Consider the following 22,329-nt stretch of genomic DNA (forward strand, 5'->3'; position numbering starts at 1 on the left):
GCTTGCCTCCACCAACTGCAGACATAAAAAATTAATCTGGTATCGATTTCCTAACCACCCTTCTTCCAGTCCTCTCTTGGGCTCATCATTAGGCTTTGTTTTTAAAATATCGTATTACGTGTTAACAAAGACAATGCAACAGAAACCACCTTAAAAGTCTTAGTTTCTTGTTCAGTGGGTACATGATCTTTAAAAACTAACGGCAGCATGTTAACTGCACAGGAAAGCAGCCCAGCCGTGGAGAAAAATCGGACTTTTAATGAGCGAGTTCAGAAGCAAGATGACCCTGGGCCCAGCAGATTCAAAGAAAGCAATTCGCCAAAGTTCTCCGAACTGGAACGAGGCGGAGTGGAAGAGAGGTCCTTAAAAATAAATAAATACATAAAACTTTAGATGTGAGACCCCTACCCACAGATTTAGATGAAAAAGCAACTTCAGTGAGATCTTCCCTCTGAAGAGGAAAGGCTAAGTTTTCAACCCATAGGAAACAGGCCTGACATTTTCACAAGAAAAACACAGGCGAACCCGACACCCCTCCCCCCAGCAAGGGTCAGTGTTTTCTTCCTCCAGCAGAAGTTCACAGGGGCGAGAGCTCGGCCCGGGCCCGCCGGCCCAGCCCCGCCGCGGCACCGCGGGCCATGGCCCCTTCTCCCCGGCGCACGTCAGCTCCGGGGCCTCCGAGCAGGCCGGGGGAGCCGCCCCGCCGCCGCCTCCCGGGGCTGCACAGGAAGCGGGAGGCCAGACAAAGAGCCGGCCTGTGCCCTCGCGGGCGCCCGCGTCGTGCGGGGCGCTGCGGGGCCGGCGCGCGGCCCTCCTCCCCCTCCCCGAAACCCTGTTCCAACTTTTCCTCGCGCCCCACCAAGAAAATGCCAAGCAAGCTAAAAAACAAAAACAAAAACAAAAACAGAGAGGGAGGCCTCGAGAGTTAAACATTTTAGAACGCCGCAAGCCGAGAGAAAGCAAAGTGAAGAAAAATAAAACACCGCGTCCGCGTCTCCCGGGCCGCCGGGACCCAGACCGACCCGGCACGCACGCGACCCGCACGCCGCCGCCTCTGCGGTCACTCCCCGGCCGCCGGCCGCGGACACCCACCTTCGTAGCACAGAATGCCGATGCTGTTGTTCATCTTGTCCAGGTACTGGTAGTTCAACAGGTCCATCTTCATCAATAGCATTTATCGGGCTCGCAAAGAAAACCAGCTCTCCGCGCTCGCCCCCGACAGGAAAAAGTTTCCAAACAATCACTTGTTGCTGACTGAGGAGCTCCTGGCTCTTCTGCTTAAACCGCACGAGGACGGAGGCCCGGCCTCGGAAGCGCACAAGAAAACAAAACAAAACAAAAAAAAACCGAAAACCAAAAACGAGAGGGGGAAACGCGCCCGAAAACCCCCGCCCTCACACAGCACCCTCGCAGCGTTGGCGGCTGACGGCGCAGGGCCCCGGCCCCTCAATCGGGCATGAGGAGAGCGCCTCGGAACCTCTACGGGTCTGTCCCGGCGCGCTGAGGCGGGGGCAGAGGGCTGAAAACGGCGGCCACGCAGCGCATCTCCCAGGACAAAGCCCCGCGGCCCTCGCTCACAGCCCGCTGCGAGCCGACTGCGCGGACATCCTGGCCACGCTCGCGGGGACGCGGCCGCGCGCCGGCTTCCTCCCGCCGGCGCGCGCCTGCGCACTGGCGCCCGGCGGGCCGCGAGCGCGAGCGCACGGCGTCAGGCCCGGCGCGGGGCCGAGCGCGGGGCCGAGCGCGGGGCCCGCGAGGGGGGCCCGGGCAGAGCGGCTGACAGGAAGCGGCCAGGCCCCTGCAGGACCGTGGGAGGAGAAAGTAAGCCCCGGAAGTTTCTTTCTTTTTTTCCAGGAGCCGAGTGCAAAGTTAAAAAAAAAAAAAAAAAAAGGAAAGAGGCAAGAAAGGAAAGAGACATCCATCATGGAAGCGCACTGGAACTTTCGGCCAACTTCACTGAGGGGTTTGCAAACCCAAAGGGCTTGGCTTTGGTGTAGAGCTACACAAGGCGTCTTTGTTTCTTTTTTAAGAACGTCTCCTGCGGCCTGCGTGCACTGCGACTGTCCGCGGCGTGGACGCCAGTCTGGAATCCGGCCGACGGGGCAGTGCGGCGGGGGCTCACGGGCGAGCCCACTGTCCCCAGACTGGCGGGCGGGCGGCAGGGCTTCCAGGAGCCCACTCCCCGTCACCGCCCAGCGCCCACCGCCCCGCGCCCACCGCCCCCAAACTGGCGGACTCACAGCTTCTGGAACCTTCTCCCAGCGGGTGTGCAGCTGGGGCCTCTCCCCATTAGAACCCGCCATCCCCCAGCGGGTGGGCAGCTGGGCCCTCTCCCCATTAGAACCCGCCATCTCAAAGTGGGTGGGCAGCTGGGGCCCACTCCCCGTGAGAACCCGCCATCCCCCAGCGGGTGTGCAGCTGGGGCCTCTCCCCATTAGAACCCGCCATCCCCCAGCGGGTGGGCAGCTGGGGCCTCTCCCCATTAGAACCCACCATCCCCCAGCGGGTGGGCAGCTGGGCCCTCTCCCACTTAGAACCTGCCTGCCATCCCCCAGTGGGTGGCCGGCTGGCACCGTCTCCCTGTTGTAACCCGCCATTCTCCAGCGGGTGGGCGGCTGGCACCGTCTCCCCGTTATAACCCGCCATCCCCCAGCGGGTGGGCGGCTGGGGCCCACTCCCAGTTAGAACCCGCCATCCCCCAGCAGGTGGGCAACTGGGCCCTCTCCCAGTTAGAACCCGCCATCCCCCAGCGGGTGGGCGGCTGGCGCCCTCTCCCAGTTAGAACCAGGGAGCTCTGAGGCACAGCAGCCCTTGGCTTTTCAGCACGTGGGAACCTTGAGGGACAAGGTTTTATCTGCGCACATGGTTCCAGCCGCGGCACCACCAGCAGCCTGGAACTGGCACTGCGTGCGGGGTTAGGCCGCAGCCTGCAGAGCTGGCATCCCTTAGAACTCCCGGTCCAGTCCCGGGTGCTCCACTTCCCGTCCAGCTCCCTGCTAACGCCACCTGGAGAGGCGTCAGAAGGTGCCAGTGCTTTCGGAGACCTGAAGAAGCGCCTGCTGCTAGGTCTGCCTGGCCCAGCTCTGGCCGTTGGGGCTATTCAAAGTGAGGCAGCGGGTGAAGCCTTGTCTCTCCCTGTTTCAGACAAATCAATCTTTTAAAAAAGGGGGTGGGGGTAGCCTAGGGCTTCTTTTCAGGATTCTTCAAGCATGGAGGAGTATGCCGTATTTAAATGGATAACCTCACAGGGTTGCTTGTGTGCTAAAAATCTAGCAAGAGGGGCCGGCTTCGTGGCGCAGTGGTTAAAGCCAGGGCTTGTGGTGCCTGCATGCCACATGTGAGTGCTGGTTCAAGTGTCCAGGGTCACAACCGCTCCACTGTGCATCCACTTCCCCCTAATGTGCCTGGGAGACAGCAGAGGATGGCTCAAGTGCTTGGTCCCTGCCAGGAAACCAGGATGGACTTCCTGGCTCCTGGCTTCCATGTGGCCCAGCTCCGGCTGTTGTGGCCATTTGAGAATTTTTTTAAAGATGTATTTATTTATTTGAAAGAGTTACACAGAGAGAAGGAGGGGCAGAGAGAAAGAGAGGGCTTCCATCCACTGGCTCACTCCCCGTTAGCTGCAATGGCTGGAGCTGCACTGATCTGAAGCCAGGAGCTTCCTTTGGGTCTTACCCACGCGGGTGCAGAGGCCCAAGGACTTGGGTCATCTTCTACTGCTTTCCCAGGCCATAACAGAGAGCAGGATCAGAAGTGGAGCAGCCGGGACTCGAACTGGCACCCATATGGGATGCTGGCACTGCAGGCAGAGGCTTTACCCACTGTGCCACAGCGCTGGCCCCCATATGAGAAGTTAAGCAGTTGATAGAATATCTCTGTCTCCTCACCCTATCACTCTGCCTTTCAAATAAAATAAAACCTTAAAAAAAGAAAATACAACAAGAGTTGCATTTGGGATAACAGGCACATTTGGGACAAGTTGTTCTAACCAAACATTACTTGCAAATTCCCATGACACCCAAATATTGCTGTCGTCACTACTGCAGTAGTAATTGGGTTACAGCAGCCCAAGTAAGCAACAGAAGAACAAATATTTCAAAAGCTTCCCTTTAAAAGGATATTCACTGATGCCACATTGCATATGGTAGATCTGAAGAAGCTGCACTGAAAGATATGTGGATATACCAACAATAGTAATTAAAACACCTAATGGTAGGAACCCCCCTTGTGGTGCAGCAGGTCAAGCCACAGCCTGCGGTGCCGGCATCCCATATGAAAGCACCGCTTTGACTCTTGGCTGCTCCACCTCCAACCCAGCTTCCTGCTAATGCACCTGGAAGGGCAGAAGTTGGCCCAAGTACATGGGCCCCTGCCACCAGAGTAGGAGACCAGGATGGAGTTCCTGGCTCCTGCCTTCAGCCTGGTCCAGCCGTGGCTGTTGTGGCCATTTGGGGAGCGAACCAGTGGGTGGAAGATTCTCTCTCTCTGGCACTCTCTCAAATAATTTAAAAACCAAAAATCTTAACATACCTAATAATGATATTTGGCAGGGAAGGTTGCAAGAAAATTCTTACAAGGTCTAGTACATACAAACTGCTCTGAAAACAAGTTTAATAGCTTTAGGCGTCGGATTCAAATTCATCCAGTAGTTTGGGACAAGTACTAGCTGTGCTGGGTTCTTTCACATAAATTCTCCATCAGAAAACTTGGCGCACCATCAGCACTTCATGGAATGGGGAGAGCTGACTGCACCTGATGTGAGGGTGGCAGCCCACGGCCGTGGCTTCTACAGGGTCCCAGGAGACCCAGGAGATACCCCTTGCCTCCACACTGCATTTGATATGCTTACTTTCAGAAGGAGGGTTTAAAAATACACAGCGGATCTGAGTACAGTGATTGGTAACTTCCCTTCAATGACTCAACACCACTGCCGGCAGTGGTCCCCAGAGGGCCTCAGCACTTTCCGGTACATCGACCTGCCCGCTACCTTGCCTGTGTTTCAGTGAGGCGCTGGTTGGTACAGCCAAGTCCCATGCTGAAGTACCTGGGTCTGATGACTGGCTGTGGCTCCTGATGCCGGCTTTCTGCTAACACAGACCCTGGCAAACACCTGGTGATGGCTCAAGTAATTAGGCTCCTGACTTCCACGAGGGGGAAACCTGGATTGAGTTCCCGGCCCTTGCCTCTGGCCTGGCCTAGCCCAATCCCTGCTGTGGCGGGCATGAAGGGAGTGCTCTGTCTCCATCTCTGCCTTACAAATTTAAAAATATGTATATATATAAATGTACACACATAAATAAAACAGTCTGGCATGCACTTCCCAGGCCCCAGCTTCACCCTCCTCTCTGAGCCGGGAGACTGCCACAGTGTGGACCGTGAAGGGGCTGTCACCAGTCTGAGAGAGAGAGAGAGAGAGCGAGCGAGCGAGAGGAGCTAAGAATGAGCATTTGGAAACTTTTATAGTGCTAGGAAAGACTAATTTTTAAGTCTCTTAAGTATGAACAATTAAAAAAAAATAAAGGGTGTATTTTTTTCATATTTCCAGCTATTGAGTTTCACTGCGTTTTACAAGGTATTAATCTGCCACAAAGTATGAAACAACAAACAAGCAAACAAGAACTTGGTTTCCATGGGGAAGCCCTATGTGGCAACAACAGCTCTCTGCAGCGGGAGAAGCCCTCGGGGGCTGGCCCAGGCCATCCACCCCAGCTCCTCACAACTTTCACCAAGTGCTTTCCCCCACCAGTCACATGGCCTCGCTTCTCAGGACACAGCTGCACGTCCGCCCTGCACGGGAACTTCTCCGGCCTGTCCTGTGACACCCCCTGGGTCTCCCTCCTCCCGTCCCCTCAACCCTTCCCCTATACTATCAGTTCACACACCTGCTCTCACCCTAACCAGTCCAGGTTTTCAGAGAAAGGGCTATGCCTTCTTTGCCTGTTCAAGGTCAGTCTGTTACATGGTAGGTCAATAGTAAATACTTGTTGATTAAAATCAGCAAGAGTAAAACACCCAGGGGCAGAGTTGTAGCACACTGGGTGATGCCACCACTTGGGATGCCTGGGATCAAATCCCACCTCCGCTTCCAATTCTAGCTTAGGCAGCAGATCATGGCCCAAGTATGGATTCCTGCCACTCCCATCAAAGACCCAGATGGAGTTCCTGCTGCCTGGCTTTGGCTTTGCCCAGCCCAGGCTATTAAGGGCCTTTGGGGAGTGAACCAACAGATGGATCTCGACCTCTCTCTCTCTCTTTCAAGTATATAAATAAATCTTGGGGGAAAAAAACCCACATCTAAGAGGCAGACTCTCCATCTGCCCCCTCCTCACTGCTGGCATACCTGGATGATACAGCTCCATGTTAAATGTCCATCAACACCTCTTAGGGACCATAGATCCTTACCTTTGAGGACCATCTAGATTCCAACTGTACCTCAGGGTACCATCAAAAAGAAAATCCAGGGGCCACTATTGTGGCATAGCGGGTTAAGCCACCACCTGCAGCACCAGTATCCCATATGGGCATCGGTTCATGTCCCAGCTGCTCTGGGCTAATGTGCTACACCCACATGGGGGACCCGGAACAAACTCCTGGCTCCTAGCTTTGGCCCTGCCTAAATGCGGCCATTTGGGGAGTGAAGCAATAGATCAAAGACCCTTCTCTACTCTCCCTCTCTGTAACTCTGCCTTTCAAATAAATAAATCTTAAAAAAAAAAGAAAAAGAAAACAGAAATCCAAATTCTTTTTTTTTTTTTTTTTTTTTTTTAATTTTTGACAGGCAGAGTGGACAGTGAGAGAGAGACAGAGAGAAAGGTCTTCCTTTTGCTGTTGGTTCACCCTCCAATGGCCGCCGCGGTAGCGCGCTGCGGCCGGCGCACCGCGCTATTCCGATGGCAGGAGCCAGGTGCTTCTCCTGGTCTCCCATGGGGTGCAGAGCCCAAACACTTGGGCCATCCTCCACTGTACTCCCTGGCCACAGCAGAGAGCTGGCCTGGAAGAGGGGCAACCGGGACAGGATCGGTGTCCCGATCGGGACTAGAACCCGGTGTGCCGGCGCCGCAAGGCGGAGGATTAGCCTGTTGAGCCACGGCGCCGGCCGAAATCCAAATTCTTGAAAACTGTCGATTCTTCTTAAACTGATCTTAAGGCCAATACAGTCATAACTTAAAAACCAAAAGACTAGTTTTTAAGGAAAATGTGAAAGACTTTCAAACTGTTTTATGTTTCTATTTGTTTTTCTTATTTATTTGAAAGACACAGAGAAAGACAGTGGTCTCCCATTTTCTGGTGTCTTCCCCAAACGCCTGCAACATCAGGCTGCAGCTAGAATCCAGGAGTTCAAATAGGGGTGGCAGGGCTACACTTCTGCCATCACCTGCTACTTCCCAGTCGCTGCACCGGAAGGAAGCTGGATACAGGAGTGGAGCCAGGACTCAAACCCGGACACTCCTACGTGGCACGCAGGTGCTCCAAATGGCATCTTCCCACTAAGCCCCATGCCTGCCCCCAGATTCTGAATTTTACCCACCGCTCCCCAATCCACACCAACAAAAAAGATAGAAACAGCTAATTTGTTAAAAAAAAAAAAAATCTAGAAATTTGACCTATCAGGTATTCAAAGCATGAGAAAAGAACATTTATGGGTTTTTTTCTGGGTACCAGGTACATAATATGCAACATTTTCTTTTCTTTTTATAAAGAGATTTCTAAGATTTTTTTTTAAAGATTTATTTATTTATTTAAAAGGCAGAGTTACAGAGAGGGAAAGAGAAAGACAGAGATCTTCCATTGACTGGCTCACTCCTCAAATGGCTGCAATGGCCATGTGAGATGCCGGTGCCACAGGTGGCGGCTTTACCCACTGCACCACAGTGCCAGCCCCGGAACAGGTAACAAACACAAAATCTCATATATAAGAATCAGAAATCCAGCCGGCGCTGTGGCTCACTTGGCTAATCCTCCACCTGCAGCACCGGCATCCCATATGGGCTCCGGGTTCTAGTCCAGGTTGCTCCTCTTCCAGTCCAGCTCTCTGCTGTGCCCTGGGAGTGCAGTGGAGGATGGCCCAGGTGCTTGGGCCCTGCACCTGCATGGGAGACCAGGAAGAAGCACCTGGCTCCTGGCTTCGGATCGGCACAGCGTTGGCCATAGTGGCTATTTGGGAGGTGAACCAACGGAAGGAAGACCTTTCTGTCTCTCTCACTGTCTGTAGCTCTTCCTGTCAAATTTAAAAAAAAAAAAAAAAGAATCAGAAATCCAGGCCACTGGGCAAGAACTGGATCATAAAACAAACGTCAGGGCCAGCGCTGTAGTGAGTAAATCCACCACCTGCAGTGCAGTGCTGGATCCCATATGGGTGCTGGTTCGAGTCCTGGCTGCCCCTCTTCTGATCCAACTCTCTGCTATGGCCTGGGAAAGTAGTAGAAGATGGCCCAGGTGTTTGGGTTCTTGCACCTGCCTGGGAGAGCCAGAAGCAGCTCCTGGCTCCTGGCTTCAGATCAGTGCAGCTCCAGCCTCCACAGCCATCAGGGAATGAACCATCAGAGAGAAGACCTCCCTTCTCTCTTGTTGCCTCTGCCTCTTTGTAACTCTGCCTTTCAAATAAGTAAATCAATATTTTTTAAAAAGTACAAATGTCAATGGGCAAAGAGGTTATGTGGTAAAGAACCCAAATAGAGCCACACCTTACACCATACACCAAAAATAAGTAGAAATGCTCTAAAGCACAGGTGGTGGGCCTTTTGTTTGTCAAGGGTCATGTGAATATTTTTTTTTTTAATTTTTTTGACAGGCAGAGTGGACAGTGAGAGAGAGAGAGACAGAGAGGTCTTCCTTTGCCGTTGGTTCACCCTCCAATGGCTGCCGCGGCTGGCACGCTGCGGCCGGCGCACCACGCTGATCCGAAGCCAGGAGCCAGGTGCTTCTCCTGGTCTCCCATGGGGTGCAGGGCCCAAGCACTTGGGCCATCCTCCACTGCCCTCCCGGGCTACAGCAGAGAGCTGGACTGGAAGAGGGGCAACCAGGACAGAATCCGGCGCCCCGACCGGGACTAGAACCCAGGGTGCCGGCGCCGCAAGGTGGAGGATTAGCCTGTTTAGCCACGGCACCGGCTGACAGAAAGATTTTACTCAATCATGTGGATCACTGAGGGAGGCCAGTGGAATTTGTGTCTGCCACTAGAGATGATGTAACAGAAAAGGCTGTTCTACAGAGCTCTGGCACACACATTAAACCATTCCTGCCACTCGCCTTGCATTGAACGCTGCGTCCAGACTGCCGTCTTAGGAAAACAGTAAGATTTAGTCATAAAGTTGCATTAAGATGGGGCAGGCACTGTGGCATAGCAGGTAAAGCCACTGCCTACAGTGCCAGCATCCCATATGGGCGCCAGTTCAAGTCCCAGCTGCTCCACTTCTGATCCAACTCTCTGCTAGAAGGCAGAAGATGGCCCAAGTGCTTGGGCCGCTGCACCCATGTAGGAGACCCAGAAAAAGCTCCTGGCTCCTGATCAGCTCAGCTCTGGCTGTTGTAGCCATGTGGAGAGTGAACCAGCGGATGGAAGACTTCTCTATCTTTAAATAAATACATAAATCTTTTTTTTAAAAATTCACAAGTCAAAAAAAAAAATCAGAGAATGATTTAAAACCACAGCTTCTGGATGACAGAATATTATGCAGCCATTACGACACCTTCAACAAAACAGTGACAGTCAGAAAAGCAGTGCTGTGTCCTGCTGTGTACAACTTAATGTCTCGTCCCAAAAGGTTCTATCACCGAGAGACGTTACAGCCGTGCTTGTTTGTGCCAAGACGTCTATGATGTTTTCCCGAAAACAAGACTGCCTAATGGTGCAACTTTCTGAATGCATCCGTCATTAACTGTCACATGACTAGACCCTATGACGACACATATGTGAACTGAAAGCAGGGTAAATAATCAGAAACAGGGTAAGAGATCACAACACTCTTCAAAGAGTTCACAGAGATCCCTGGTGTGGAAAAACACAGCACGAAGTCTGAAAACTTTCGCACCACCAAAATACATTCTTGATTCCACTTCTCCGGGACTTTTTCGAAATACCCTCATGCATAACTACGCACCATCTTGTGTATGTATTTGTGAGTGTATACACATAAATGGGAGGTGGCAAGAGCATACACATACATTAGAAAGACTGGGAAGTTTGGGGCCAGCGCGGTGGCATATCTGGTAAAGCCACTGCCTGCAGTGCCAGCATCCCATATGGGCACCAGTTCAAGTCCTGGCTGCTCCACCTCCGATCCAGCTCTCTGTTATGACCTGGGAAAGCGGTAGAAGACAGCCCAAATCCTTGGGCCCCTGCACCTGCCTGGGAGACCGGAAAAAGCTCCTGGCTCCAAATCAGCGCAGCTCGGGCCACTGTGGCCAATTAGGCAGTGAACCAGCGGATGGAAGACCGCTCTCTGTCTCTCTGTTTACCTCTATGTCTCTGTAACTCTGCTTTTCAAATAAATAAACTTAAAACAGGAAAGGAAGGAAGGAAGGAAGGAAGGAAGGAAGGTAAGAAGGAAGGAAGGAAGGAAGGAAGGAAGGAAGGAAGGAAGGAAGGAAGGAAGGAGAGAGAGAGGAGAGAGGAGGGAGGGAGGGAGGGAGGGAGGGAGGGAGGGAGGGAGGGAGGGAGGGAGGGAGGGAGACTGGGAAGTACACTGACATCTTCACAGTGCTCGTCTTTGTCTGCCAGGTGTTTCCATACTTTTCCTGCATTTCCAAATACAACCACATAGAATATTTTTCTTAAATAATAATAACAAGGTGGGGGTGAGGATAATGCACGAGAGAATATTTCCCAGCAAGAGCAAAGTCCGGATCGTATCTATCTTACTTTGAAAAACCAAGACCTCTTCTTTTGAATTAAATCCTAACAACCAAAGGAAATAAAAATTCGGACATTCATTGAGACCTTTGGAGGATTCAAAGCATTCAAGGCGAGGTACGTGCCCTGCAGAGCAGAGCTGACAGGACAGCTGTCGGCCTAACCTTCTAGCACCTTGTGTCCTCTCCAGTTTACAAATCATGTCATATGTCAGTATCAGTTCCCCAAGCGAGATCACCAACGCTTGCAGAGGAGGAAAACAAGGCCTTACTTTTCCATGTGAAACCCTCCACAGCACATATTAAGAGCTGCATATATGGTCTCCATGAATGCGTGTCTGCGTCTTTGTGGAATAAGGATGGCCAAAGAGAAGAGCTCAGGCTCATGACTGGACTGAATGGTGAGCCACTTCCTAAAAGCCCAGTGGTCAAAATCGCTCTCCAGACACTAATTTCCACCTGTAGAGCAGGGGACATCTCAGTGCTCACGGTCATCTCTTAGACACTGGGAAACGGAAATAACGCAAGGGGCTGTTAGCCTCCCCATGGCCAAAATCACTCTCATCCTCCCAGGATGTTAAGACAAACAGGTAAGCTCTCTTCCTCTCCTTAAGGAGTTTTTTTTAAATTGCTTTAACCTGAATATGTGAATAACAACCAAAACAGACCTTACCAAAGGGAAACACTGGGTCTGGCCATACCTGGACCAGAGGCATCAGAGGAGCCAGGTGTCAACATCACGTCTAGACAAGCCTCAGCACAGGGTGAATGGGGTGACCGTGACCCGTGATGTGTAAGGCACCGCTGACCCTGACCAGTGATGTGTAAGGCACCGCACTGCCCGGGCACTCGCACCTGTCCATCTGATCATCTCAACTGCTACGGTAAGGTTGTGAGGAGGAAAGCATACAGGTGTTCAATTAAAACTTAGCAGTGAGTGCTAAGAAGACTTCAAACTGTTTTCTTGGAAACACTGATTAGAATGTGAATTCCAGAGAGGCCTAGCAGAAACCTGGCTAAGGACCATTAGCTGGGATTACTCTCCCCTGGGCAACACGGCAGCAGAGTCCTGCACACAACCTTAAAGCAAGGCGGTCAGGCCTCACATGCCACACTGCAAAGACCGCCTGGCACACAGTAGGTCCTCCACAGAGGGACTGCACAACTAATAAACGAAAACAGAACGCATTTCAAATGCCTCAAGTATCAATCACAGAAAGCAGACTATCTATTAAATTCAAAGAATTTCTAAGTATATCATAAAATATTGATTACTTCTCCAATTTGGAGATGCCCAAACTCAAAGTTTTATCAAACTTTTCACAAAAGCAAATATTACTAAGCTGTGTTTTAGACTGTAGTATGTATGAAATGGTGCCATTTGCAGGTTAACACACTCAGCTTCTACTCAGAACTAGCTCATTTATTGTAATGAGGTTTTAATATACGTACTTTGCAAAAATGTACAATGGTTCAAACTCAATGATTAAACTTTTAACACAACAGCACCCTCTAGGGATAAATTTTAAATTGCAAAGAAAATTTTGAGAAGGGAACCAGTCTATGCCGTTCTCATTTGATGTACATTTATTTACACAAAAATATTTTTCATCCATTCTTTAAAAACACAGAAAATATATTTTAACAAAGTTTAAACCTTACTAAACTTTACAAAAATTAAGACAAAACACTAACAAACTCAATTCAGTTGATATCAAACGATTGAATGGAATATCTGCTTTAACATGAATGTAAAAACATATGTAGTTTTTAAGGCTGGAGGGCCAGCGCTGTGACCAGTAAGCTAAGCCTCCACTTGCAGCACTGGCATCCCATACGGGCACCATTCCGTGTCCCAGCTGCTCCTCTTCCAATCCAGCTCTCTGCTATGGCCTGCTGCTCCTCTTCCAATCCAGCTCTCTGCTATGGCCTGGGAAGGCAGTAGAAGATGACCCAAGCTCCTGGGCTCCTGCACCCACGTTGGAGAACCAGAAGCAGCTCAGCTCCTGGCTTCGGATCAACCCAGCTCAGGCCATCATGGCCATTTGAGGAGTGAACCAGCAGATGGACCTCTCTCTTGGCCGGCACTGCGACTCACTTGGCTAATCCTCCGCCTACGGTGCCGGCACCCCGGGTTCTAGTCCCGGTTGGGGCGCCAGATTCTGTCCCGGTTGCCCCTCTTCCAGTCCAGCTCTCTGCTGTGGCCCAGGAGTGCAGTGGAGGATGGCCCAAGTGTTTGGGCCCTGCACCGCATGGAAGACCAGGACTTGGGCACCTGGCTCCTGGCTTCGGATTGGTGCAGCGCACCGGCCATAGCAGCCATTTGGGGGGTGAAACAACGGAAAAGGAAGACCTTTCTCTCTCTTTCTCTCTCATTGTCTAACTCTGCCTGTCAAAAAAAATAAATAAAAACCTCTCTCTCCCTCTCTGTAACTTTGTCTCTCAAACAAACAAACAAAATATATAAAAAAGAAAAAGAAGAAGAAGAAAGAAAGGAAAAGAGAAAGCAAACTAAGAACAATGCTGTAAGTACGTTAGTGCTAGCGCAGGGAGCTAATCCAGTCACTGTTCCCAAAAAAGGAAGCTTCCTTGAACACGACGTCACTCACTCTACTACCGCCTTACATGCTTACCCAACAGAAACGATCACTTCAATGATTCTCACTATGGCCAACGATGGATCGGTTCGGGAAATCCCATGCAGTAAATCCCATCCCAGTAAAGTGTCATTCTGATGTTCATATTCTAGTAAATAATTAACCACACATGTATTCCTGTGAGATCAACTGAAACCGATTTACACACTAAAAATGCGAGAGCAAAGCCACTGAAGGGGCTGGGCACTGTGCCACAGCGGGACAAGCCACCACCTGCAATGCCAGCATCCCACAGGAGTGCCGGTTCAAGTCCTGGCTGCTCCACTTCCGATCCAGTTCCCTGCTAATGTGCCTGGAAAAGCAGCAGCAGATGGCCTGAGTGTTTGGGGCCCTGCCAACCATGCAGGAGGCCCAGACAGAATTTCAAGCTCTTGGTTTTGACCTGGCCCGGCTCTGGCTCTGGCTGTGGCAGACACAGGGGAGTGAGCCAACAGATGAAGACTCTCTCCCTCTCAAATAAATATAGAAATCTTCAAAAAAATTTCTAAAATAAAAAAAAGAAATCCACTGGAAGATATATCCCAATTATTTAACATACTATTTCAAAAGAGAACTCAATGTCCCCACTCCAACCCCATGCTCCCTTCCAGTAACTGCACCCCGTGAGGTTAACTACTGTGCTAACCTTTAAGCGCAGACATCAGTCTGGTCACTTTATACAGACAAAATTATATGTCCTACTATTATATTTGTGAATGTTATCACTGTTCCTGTTGTTTATTTCAGAGAGAGAGAGAGATCTTCCATCTATTGGTTCACTCCCCAAATGCCCACAAAGCCAGGGCTGGGCCAGGAGGAATCTGGAAACTCCGTCTGGGTGCCCCACATTGGTACAGGGGCCCAAACACTTGAGCCATCATCTGCTGCCTCTCGGGATGCACATTAGCAGGTATCAGGAAGGGAAGCAGGGCCAGGACTTGAACCCAGGCTCCAATATGGGATGTGGCAGCTCCCGATGTGTCTTAACCACTTTGTCTAGGGCCCAGCTGCCCCGTATCACCGTTTTCACGTGTAGTTGCACATCATTAACTTTCACTGCTGTGCAGTGTTCCACTGCCCCACTATACCACACTTGCTTCATCCTACTGTGGTTGTGCATTTAGTTTTGTTTTTGTTTTTGTTTTTTTTTAATTTTTTTGACAGTCAGAATGGACACAGAGAGAGAAACAGAGAGAATGGTCTTCCTTTGCCGTTGGTTCACCCTCCAATGGCCGCTGCGGCTGGCACACCATGCTGATCCAAAGCCAGGAGCCAGGTGCTTCTCCTGGTCTCCCATGGGGTGCAGGGCCCAAGGACTTGGGCCATCCTCCACTGAACTCCTGGGCCACAGCAGAGAGCTGGCCTGGAAGAGGAGCAACCGGGACAGAATCCGGTGCCCCGACCGGAACTAGAACCCAGTGTGCCAGCACCGCAAGGCGGAGGATTAGCCTAGTGAGCCGTGGTGCCGGCCTGTGCATTTAGTTTCTATTTGAGGCTACTGATGTTCTAGTACGAGTCTCTGGTGAGCACTGAAGGCAAATGGAGCTCTTCAAAGAATGTGGGTGACACACAAGGACTAGCAGTGATCCGGGTCCTTCAAAGTCAAAGGGAAAGACAGATGACGCCTACTGTGTGCCGGGCAGGTGCCTGGCATGGCGCCAGGGTCTTGCACCGATCTGGTTTCAGCTTTAATCCTCCCAACAAGGCCACAAGGACTACCGCCCTTCCCATAGACAATGACACAGATGGGCACAGAAGCTTGTCCAAACTTGCACAATGAGCGGCAGACCCGGGACCGACAGCTGTGACTCCCCACTGTACTCAGGGTCTTACTTTAAGAGCTTTTAAAAGTCCTCTCAGTGGCTGTTACATCGTACAGGATGTGCCTTGCATTATTAGCTCCACAGAAAGCTACTGAGCAAAACCATGCATGTCAAATACATCACACGCACCTTTAAAACTTTAAACAAGCCGCCGCCTGAAGTGCTGGTCCCTTATAGACACCAGTTCAAGTCCCAGCCGCCCCACTTCCGATCCAGCTCTCTGCTATGGGAAAGCAGTGGAGAATGGCCCAAGTCCTTGGGCCCCTGCACCTGAGTGGGAGTCCAGGAAGAAGCTCCTGGCTTCAGATCAGCACATTTCCGGCTATTGCAGCCATCTGGGAAGTGAACCCACAGATGGAAGATCTCTCTCTTTCTCTTTGCCCCGCCTCTCTGTAATTATTTCATATAAATAAATAAATAAACCTTTAATTAAAAAAAAAAACTTTAAACAAGCCCATTCTGCTGACCACACTATGATCTCCCTAGGGGGTAGCCCCACCTTATTTGTGCCCCAGTGCCTCCAGGAACAAGCGCTTAACAAGCTCTTTAAATAATTAAAGACTTATTTTTTTATTTTATTTTATTTTTTTACAGAGTTAGGAGTTAGACAGTGAGAGAGAGAGAGAGAGAGAGAGAGAGAGAGAGAGAGAGAGAGAGAGAAAGGTCTTCCTTCCATTGGTTCACCCCCAAATGGCTGCTACGGCTGGCGCTGCGCTGATCCAAAGCCAGGAGCCAGGTGCTTCCTCCCGGTCTCCCATGTGGGTACAGGGCCCAAGCACTTGGGCCACCCTCCACTGCTTTCCCGGGCCACAGCAGAGAGCTGGACTGGAAGAGGAGCAACTGGGACAGAATCCGGCACCCCAACCAGGACTAGAACCCAGGGTGCCGGCGCCGCAAGGGGGAGGATTAGCCTAGTGAAGATTTATTTATTTATTTATTTTAAAGAGCTAGGCAGGGGCAGAGAGAAAGTGAGAGATGTTTTCCAACAAAGGAAAATGGAGTCTCCATGAAACAAAAATTAAACGTTTCCATTGAACACACTCCTTTATATCAAATAAAGGCCTGTATCACCAGACTCTTTCCACGTGGAACAGTTCAGTTCTTCCCAGGATTTGCCAACGTTTCTATCATTGCTTTTACCAAGGCCCTTCCAAAAGTTCACAGGAAGTGAATATTATGGAGAGTCTATGCATAGATTTCAGAAAGTTTTGTTTGTTTTTTATTTGCCAGGTAGAGTTACAGACAGAGAGAGAGTAAAGAGAGAAAGAAAGGTCTTACTTCCTTTGGTTCACCCCCCAGATGGCTGCTACGGCCGGTGCACTGTGCCAATCCGAAGCCAGGAGCCAGGCGCTTCTTCCTGGTCTCCCATGCGGGTGCAGGGACCCAAGCACCTGGGTCATCCTCCACTGCCCCTCCGGGCCACAGCAGAGAGCTAGACTGGAAGAGGAGCAACCGGGACTAGAACCCAGCACCCATATGGGATGCCGGCGCCGCAGGTGGAGGATTAACCAAGTGAGCCACAGCGCCGTCTCTATTATTTTTGTTTTTAAAGATTATTTGTTGCTTTCTCTCCCCAGCTGCCTGTGAAGGCTGACTGCCACCATGAATGACAGAGTCACTTTGGGGACCAGGAAGTTCGTGACAGACGGACTACTTCAGAGAAAACAAATGGTCGCCAACGTTCTCCACCCTGGGAAAACAATTGTGCCAAAGACAGAAATCCGGTAAAAGCTAGGCCAAAACGTACAGGACCACTGCCGACGTCATCTTTGTATTTGGATCCAGGACTCATTTAGGTGGTGGCCGTACAGACGGCTCTTGCATGATTTATGATTCCTTGGGTTATGCAAAGGAAAATGAACCCAAGCACAGACCTGCAAGACACGGCCTGTATGAGAAGAAAACAGCCAACGCTGGAGCCCAAGAACAGGAAGGAGAGAGTCAGGGGCCTGCCCAGGCCAGTGCGGCACTAGCACAAAGCAGGAGGAGTGAAGACTTTGCAGCGACTTTGTCTACAGTTGATGGTGCGAATTTCTCATGGGGATTAATAAACCATAAAAACTTAAAGATTTGTTTATTTGAAAGATAGAGTTACAGAGAGGGAGAGAGTGAGATCTTCCACCTGCTGGTTCATTCCCCAAACAGCCTGGCGAAAGCCAGGAGCTTCAAACTCCATCCAGGTCTCCCACGTGAGTGGAAGGGGACATACACTTGGGCCATCACCCACTGCCTCCCAGGTGCACTAGGGAGCTGACTTGGAAGCAGAACAGCCATGACTCAAACCTGCATTCTGATACGGAATGCTGGCACCACAGGCAGCAGCTCAACTTGCTGTGCCACAAAGCCCGCGCCAGTAGACATCTTTTACTTTCATTTCCAGGAACTTTTGTAAGTCCCCTGGCATTTGTGAGGACTTTAACATTAGCAGGGCCCCCCAGAAATCCACCCACCAGAGGGCAATTTCCACTCCCGATGGCATGTTGGAGATTCTGAAGGCCACGGACGTCCAGGCCCCACATCCGGAGGGTGAACTGGGGGAGCCCAGGAGGGTGAATTTCAAATTCACAGCCAGAAGATGCCAGTGCTCTCTTGCACAGTTTGACGACAGCTGCTCCCCTGGGGGTGAGACTGCACCCTGGGATCCTGAGCTGACTGGGCACAGCTCCGTCCACACCTGGAGAGCTCCCTGCAGCCCTTGGGGTCAGGCAAGCTGAACAGACACAGCCGGACTGTGGCCAGCCTGGTTGTTTCCATTTAAACAATCCTCAGCAAATGAACCCTGCCTTCCAGCCAGTCTCTTCTGCAGCGAGCCTGGGTCTCAGAATAGATGTGGCTGCACTAAGACCAGAAACACACCCTCCAGGATTTCTGGTTCATCTCCACCTGCGGAGGGGTGTGGTAGGGAAGGGGTCACAGAGAGCAGACACAGCAGAGGAGCAAGGCCAGCCAAGGCCGGTAACCACGCCTTCCTGGGGTCGCTCTCTCCCCACACCGGGCAGGTGCACTTGACATTCCCAGGCTCCTCAGACTGACAGCCGTCTCCTCCCACTCACGTCCACGCTGCACCTAACACAGCCGTCTCCTCCCGCTCACGTCCATGCACCTAACACAGCCATCTCCTCCCGCTCACGTCCACGCTGCACCTAACACAGCCGTCTCCTCCCGCTCACGTCCATGCACCTAACACAGCCGTCTCCTCCCACTCACGTCCACGCTGCACCTAACACAGCCGTCTCCTCCCGCTCACGTCCATGCACCTAACACAGCCGTCTCCTCCCGCTCACGTCCATGCACCTAACACAGCCGTCTCCTCCCGCTCACGTCCATGCACCTAACACAGCCGTCTCCTCCCGCTCACGTCCACGCTGCACCTAACACAGCCGTCTCCTCCCGCTCACGTCCACGCTGCATCTAACACAGCCGTCTCCTCCCGCTCACGTCCACGCTGCACCTAACACAGCCGTCTCCTCCCGCTCACGTCCATGCACCTAACACAGCCGTCTCCTCCCGCTCACGTCCACGCTGCACCTAACACAGCCGTCTCCTCCCGCTCACGTCCATGCACCTAACACAGCCGTCTCCTCCCGCTCATGTCCACACTGTACCTAACACAGCCGTCTCCTCCCGCTCACGTCCACACTGTAGGTAACACAGCCGTCTCCTCCCACTCACGTCCACACTGCACCTGACACAGCCGTCTCCTCCCGCTCACGTCCACGCTGCACCTGACACAGCCGTCTCCTCCCGCTCACGTCCACGCTGCACCTAACACAGCCATCTCCTCCCGCTCACGTCCACGCTGCATCTAACACAGCCGTCTCCTCCCGCTCACGTCCATGCTGTACCTAACACAGCCGTCTCCTCCCGCTCACGTCCACGCTGCACCTAACACAGCCGTCTCCTCCCGCTCACGTCCATGCACCTAACACAGCCGTCTCCTCCCGCTCACGTCCACGCTGTACCTAACACAGCCGTCTCCTCCCGCTCACGTCCACGCTGCACCTAACACAGCCGTCTCCTCCCGCTCACGTCCATGCATCTAACACAGCCGTCTCCTCCCGCTCACGTCCACGCTGTACCTAACACAGCCGTCTCCTCCCGCTCACGTCCACGCTGCACCTAACACAGCCGTCTCCTCCCGCTCACGTCCATGCACCTAACACAGCCGTCTCCTCCCGCTCATGTCCACACTGTACCTAACACAGCCGTCTCCTCCCGCTCACGTCCACGCTGTAGGTAACACAGCCGTCTCCTCCCGCTCACGTCCACACTGCACCTGACACAGCCGTCTCCTCCCGCTCACGTCCACGCTGCACCTGACACAGCCGTCTCCTCCCGCTCACGTCCACGCTGCGCCTAACACAGCCGTCTCCTCCCGCTCACGTCCACGCTGCACCTAACACAGCCGTCTCCTCCCGCTCACGTCCATGCACCTAACACAGCCGTCTCCTCCCGCTCACGTCCACGCTGCACCGAACACAGCCGTCTCCTCCCGCTCACGTCCATGCACCTAACACAGCCGTCACCTCCCGCTCACGTCCACGCTGCACCTAACACAGCCGTTTCCTCCCGCTCACGTCCACGCTGTAGCTAACACAGCCGTCTCCTCCCGCTCACGTCCACGCTGCACCTAACACAGCCGTCTCCTCCCGCTCACGTCCACGCTGTAGCTAACACAGCCGTCTCCTCCCGCTCACGTCCACGCTGTACCTAACACAGCCGTCTCCTCCCGCTCACGTCCACACTGTAGGTAACACAGCCGTCTCCTCCCACTCACGTCCACACTGCACCTGACACAGCCGTCTCCTCCCGCTCACGTCCACGCTGCACCTGACACAGCCGTCTCCTCCCGCTCACGTCCACGCTGCACCTGACACAGCCGTCTCCTCCCGCTCACGTCCACGCTGCATCTAACACAGCCGTCTCCTCCCGCTCACGTCCATGCTGTACCTAACACAGCCGTCTCCTCCCGCTCACGTCCACGCTGCACCTAACACAGCCGTCTCCTCCCGCTCACGTCCATGCACCTAACACAGCCGTCTCCTCCCGCTCACGTCCACGCTGTACCTAACACAGCCGTCTCCTCCCGCTCACGTCCACGCTGCACCTAACACAGCCGTCTCCTCCCGCTCACGTCCATGCACCTAACACAGCCGTCTCCTCCCGCTCACGTCCACGCTGCACCTAACACAGCCGTCTCCTCCCGCTCACGTCCACGCTGCATCTAACACAGCCGTCTCCTCCCGCTCACGTCCACGCTGCACCTAACACAGCCGTCTCCTCCCGCTCACGTCCATGCACCTAACACAGCCGTCTCCTCCCGCTCACGTCCACGCTGCACCTAACACAGCCGTCTCCTCCCGCTCACGTCCATGCACCTAACACAGCCGTCTCCTCCCGCTCATGTCCACACTGTACCTAACACAGCCGTCTCCTCCCGCTCACGTCCACACTGTAGGTAACACAGCCGTCTCCTCCCACTCACGTCCACACTGCACCTGACACAGCCGTCTCCTCCCGCTCACGTCCACGCTGCACCTGACACAGCCGTCTCCTCCCGCTCACGTCCACGCTGCACCTAACACAGCCATCTCCTCCCGCTCACGTCCACGCTGCATCTAACACAGCCGTCTCCTCCCGCTCACGTCCATGCTGTACCTAACACAGCCGTCTCCTCCCGCTCACGTCCACGCTGCACCTAACACAGCCGTCTCCTCCCGCTCACGTCCATGCACCTAACACAGCCGTCTCCTCCCGCTCACGTCCACGCTGTACCTAACACAGCCGTCTCCTCCCGCTCACGTCCACGCTGCACCTAACACAGCCGTCTCCTCCCGCTCACGTCCATGCATCTAACACAGCCGTCTCCTCCCGCTCACGTCCACGCTGTACCTAACACAGCCGTCTCCTCCCGCTCACGTCCACGCTGCACCTAACACAGCCGTCTCCTCCCGCTCACGTCCATGCACCTAACACAGCCGTCTCCTCCCGCTCATGTCCACACTGTACCTAACACAGCCGTCTCCTCCCGCTCACGTCCACGCTGTAGGTAACACAGCCGTCTCCTCCCGCTCACGTCCACACTGCACCTGACACAGCCGTCTCCTCCCGCTCACGTCCACGCTGCACCTGACACAGCCGTCTCCTCCCGCTCACGTCCACGCTGCGCCTAACACAGCCGTCTCCTCCCGCTCACGTCCACGCTGCACCTAACACAGCCGTCTCCTCCCGCTCACGTCCATGCACCTAACACAGCCGTCTCCTCCCGCTCACGTCCACGCTGCACCGAACACAGCCGTCTCCTCCCGCTCACGTCCATGCACCTAACACAGCCGTCACCTCCCGCTCACGTCCACGCTGCACCTAACACAGCCGTTTCCTCCCGCTCACGTCCACGCTGTAGCTAACACAGCCGTCTCCTCCCGCTCACGTCCACGCTGCACCTAACACAGCCGTCTCCTCCCGCTCACGTCCACGCTGTAGCTAACACAGCCGTCTCCTCCCGCTCACGTCCACGCTGTACCTAACACAGCCGTCTCCTCCCGCTCACGTCCACACTGTAGGTAACACAGCCGTCTCCTCCCACTCACGTCCACACTGCACCTGACACAGCCGTCTCCTCCCGCTCACGTCCACGCTGCACCTGACACAGCCGTCTCCTCCCGCTCACGTCCACGCTGCACCTGACACAGCCGTCTCCTCCCGCTCACGTCCACGCTGCATCTAACACAGCCGTCTCCTCCCGCTCACGTCCATGCTGTACCTAACACAGCCGTCTCCTCCCGCTCACGTCCACGCTGCACCTAACACAGCCGTCTCCTCCCGCTCACGTCCATGCACCTAACACAGCCGTCTCCTCCCGCTCACGTCCACGCTGTACCTAACACAGCCGTCTCCTCCCGCTCACGTCCACGCTGCACCTAACACAGCCGTCTCCTCCCGCTCACGTCCATGCATCTAACACAGCCGTCTCCTCCCGCTCACGTCCACGCTGTACCTAACACAGCCGTCTCCTCCCG

General features: G+C 53.3%; 1 protein-coding gene across 3 annotated transcripts in view; it reads right to left on the reverse strand.

The window, feature by feature from the left end:
• Positions 1-22,329, reverse strand: part of VGLL4 (vestigial like family member 4) — a 171,507-nt gene that overhangs the window by 77,858 nt on the left and 71,320 nt on the right. Inside the window, exon 1 of one of the 3 annotated variants that reach the window (XM_062200458.1) lies at positions 1,093-1,621. The exons of the other annotated variants lie outside the window; for them this stretch is intronic. Within the exon in view, the coding sequence (XP_062056442.1) occupies positions 1,093-1,174 (82 nt within the window). The 5' untranslated portion in view covers positions 1,175-1,621. Of the gene's footprint in view, positions 1-1,092; positions 1,622-22,329 lie in introns of those variants that run through there. 3 annotated transcript variants of the gene reach the window in all.

Source organism: Lepus europaeus, chromosome 9 (assembly GCF_033115175.1).
Source record: "Lepus europaeus isolate LE1 chromosome 9, mLepTim1.pri, whole genome shotgun sequence".
NCBI classification, from domain to species: Eukaryota; Metazoa; Chordata; class Mammalia; order Lagomorpha; family Leporidae; genus Lepus; species Lepus europaeus.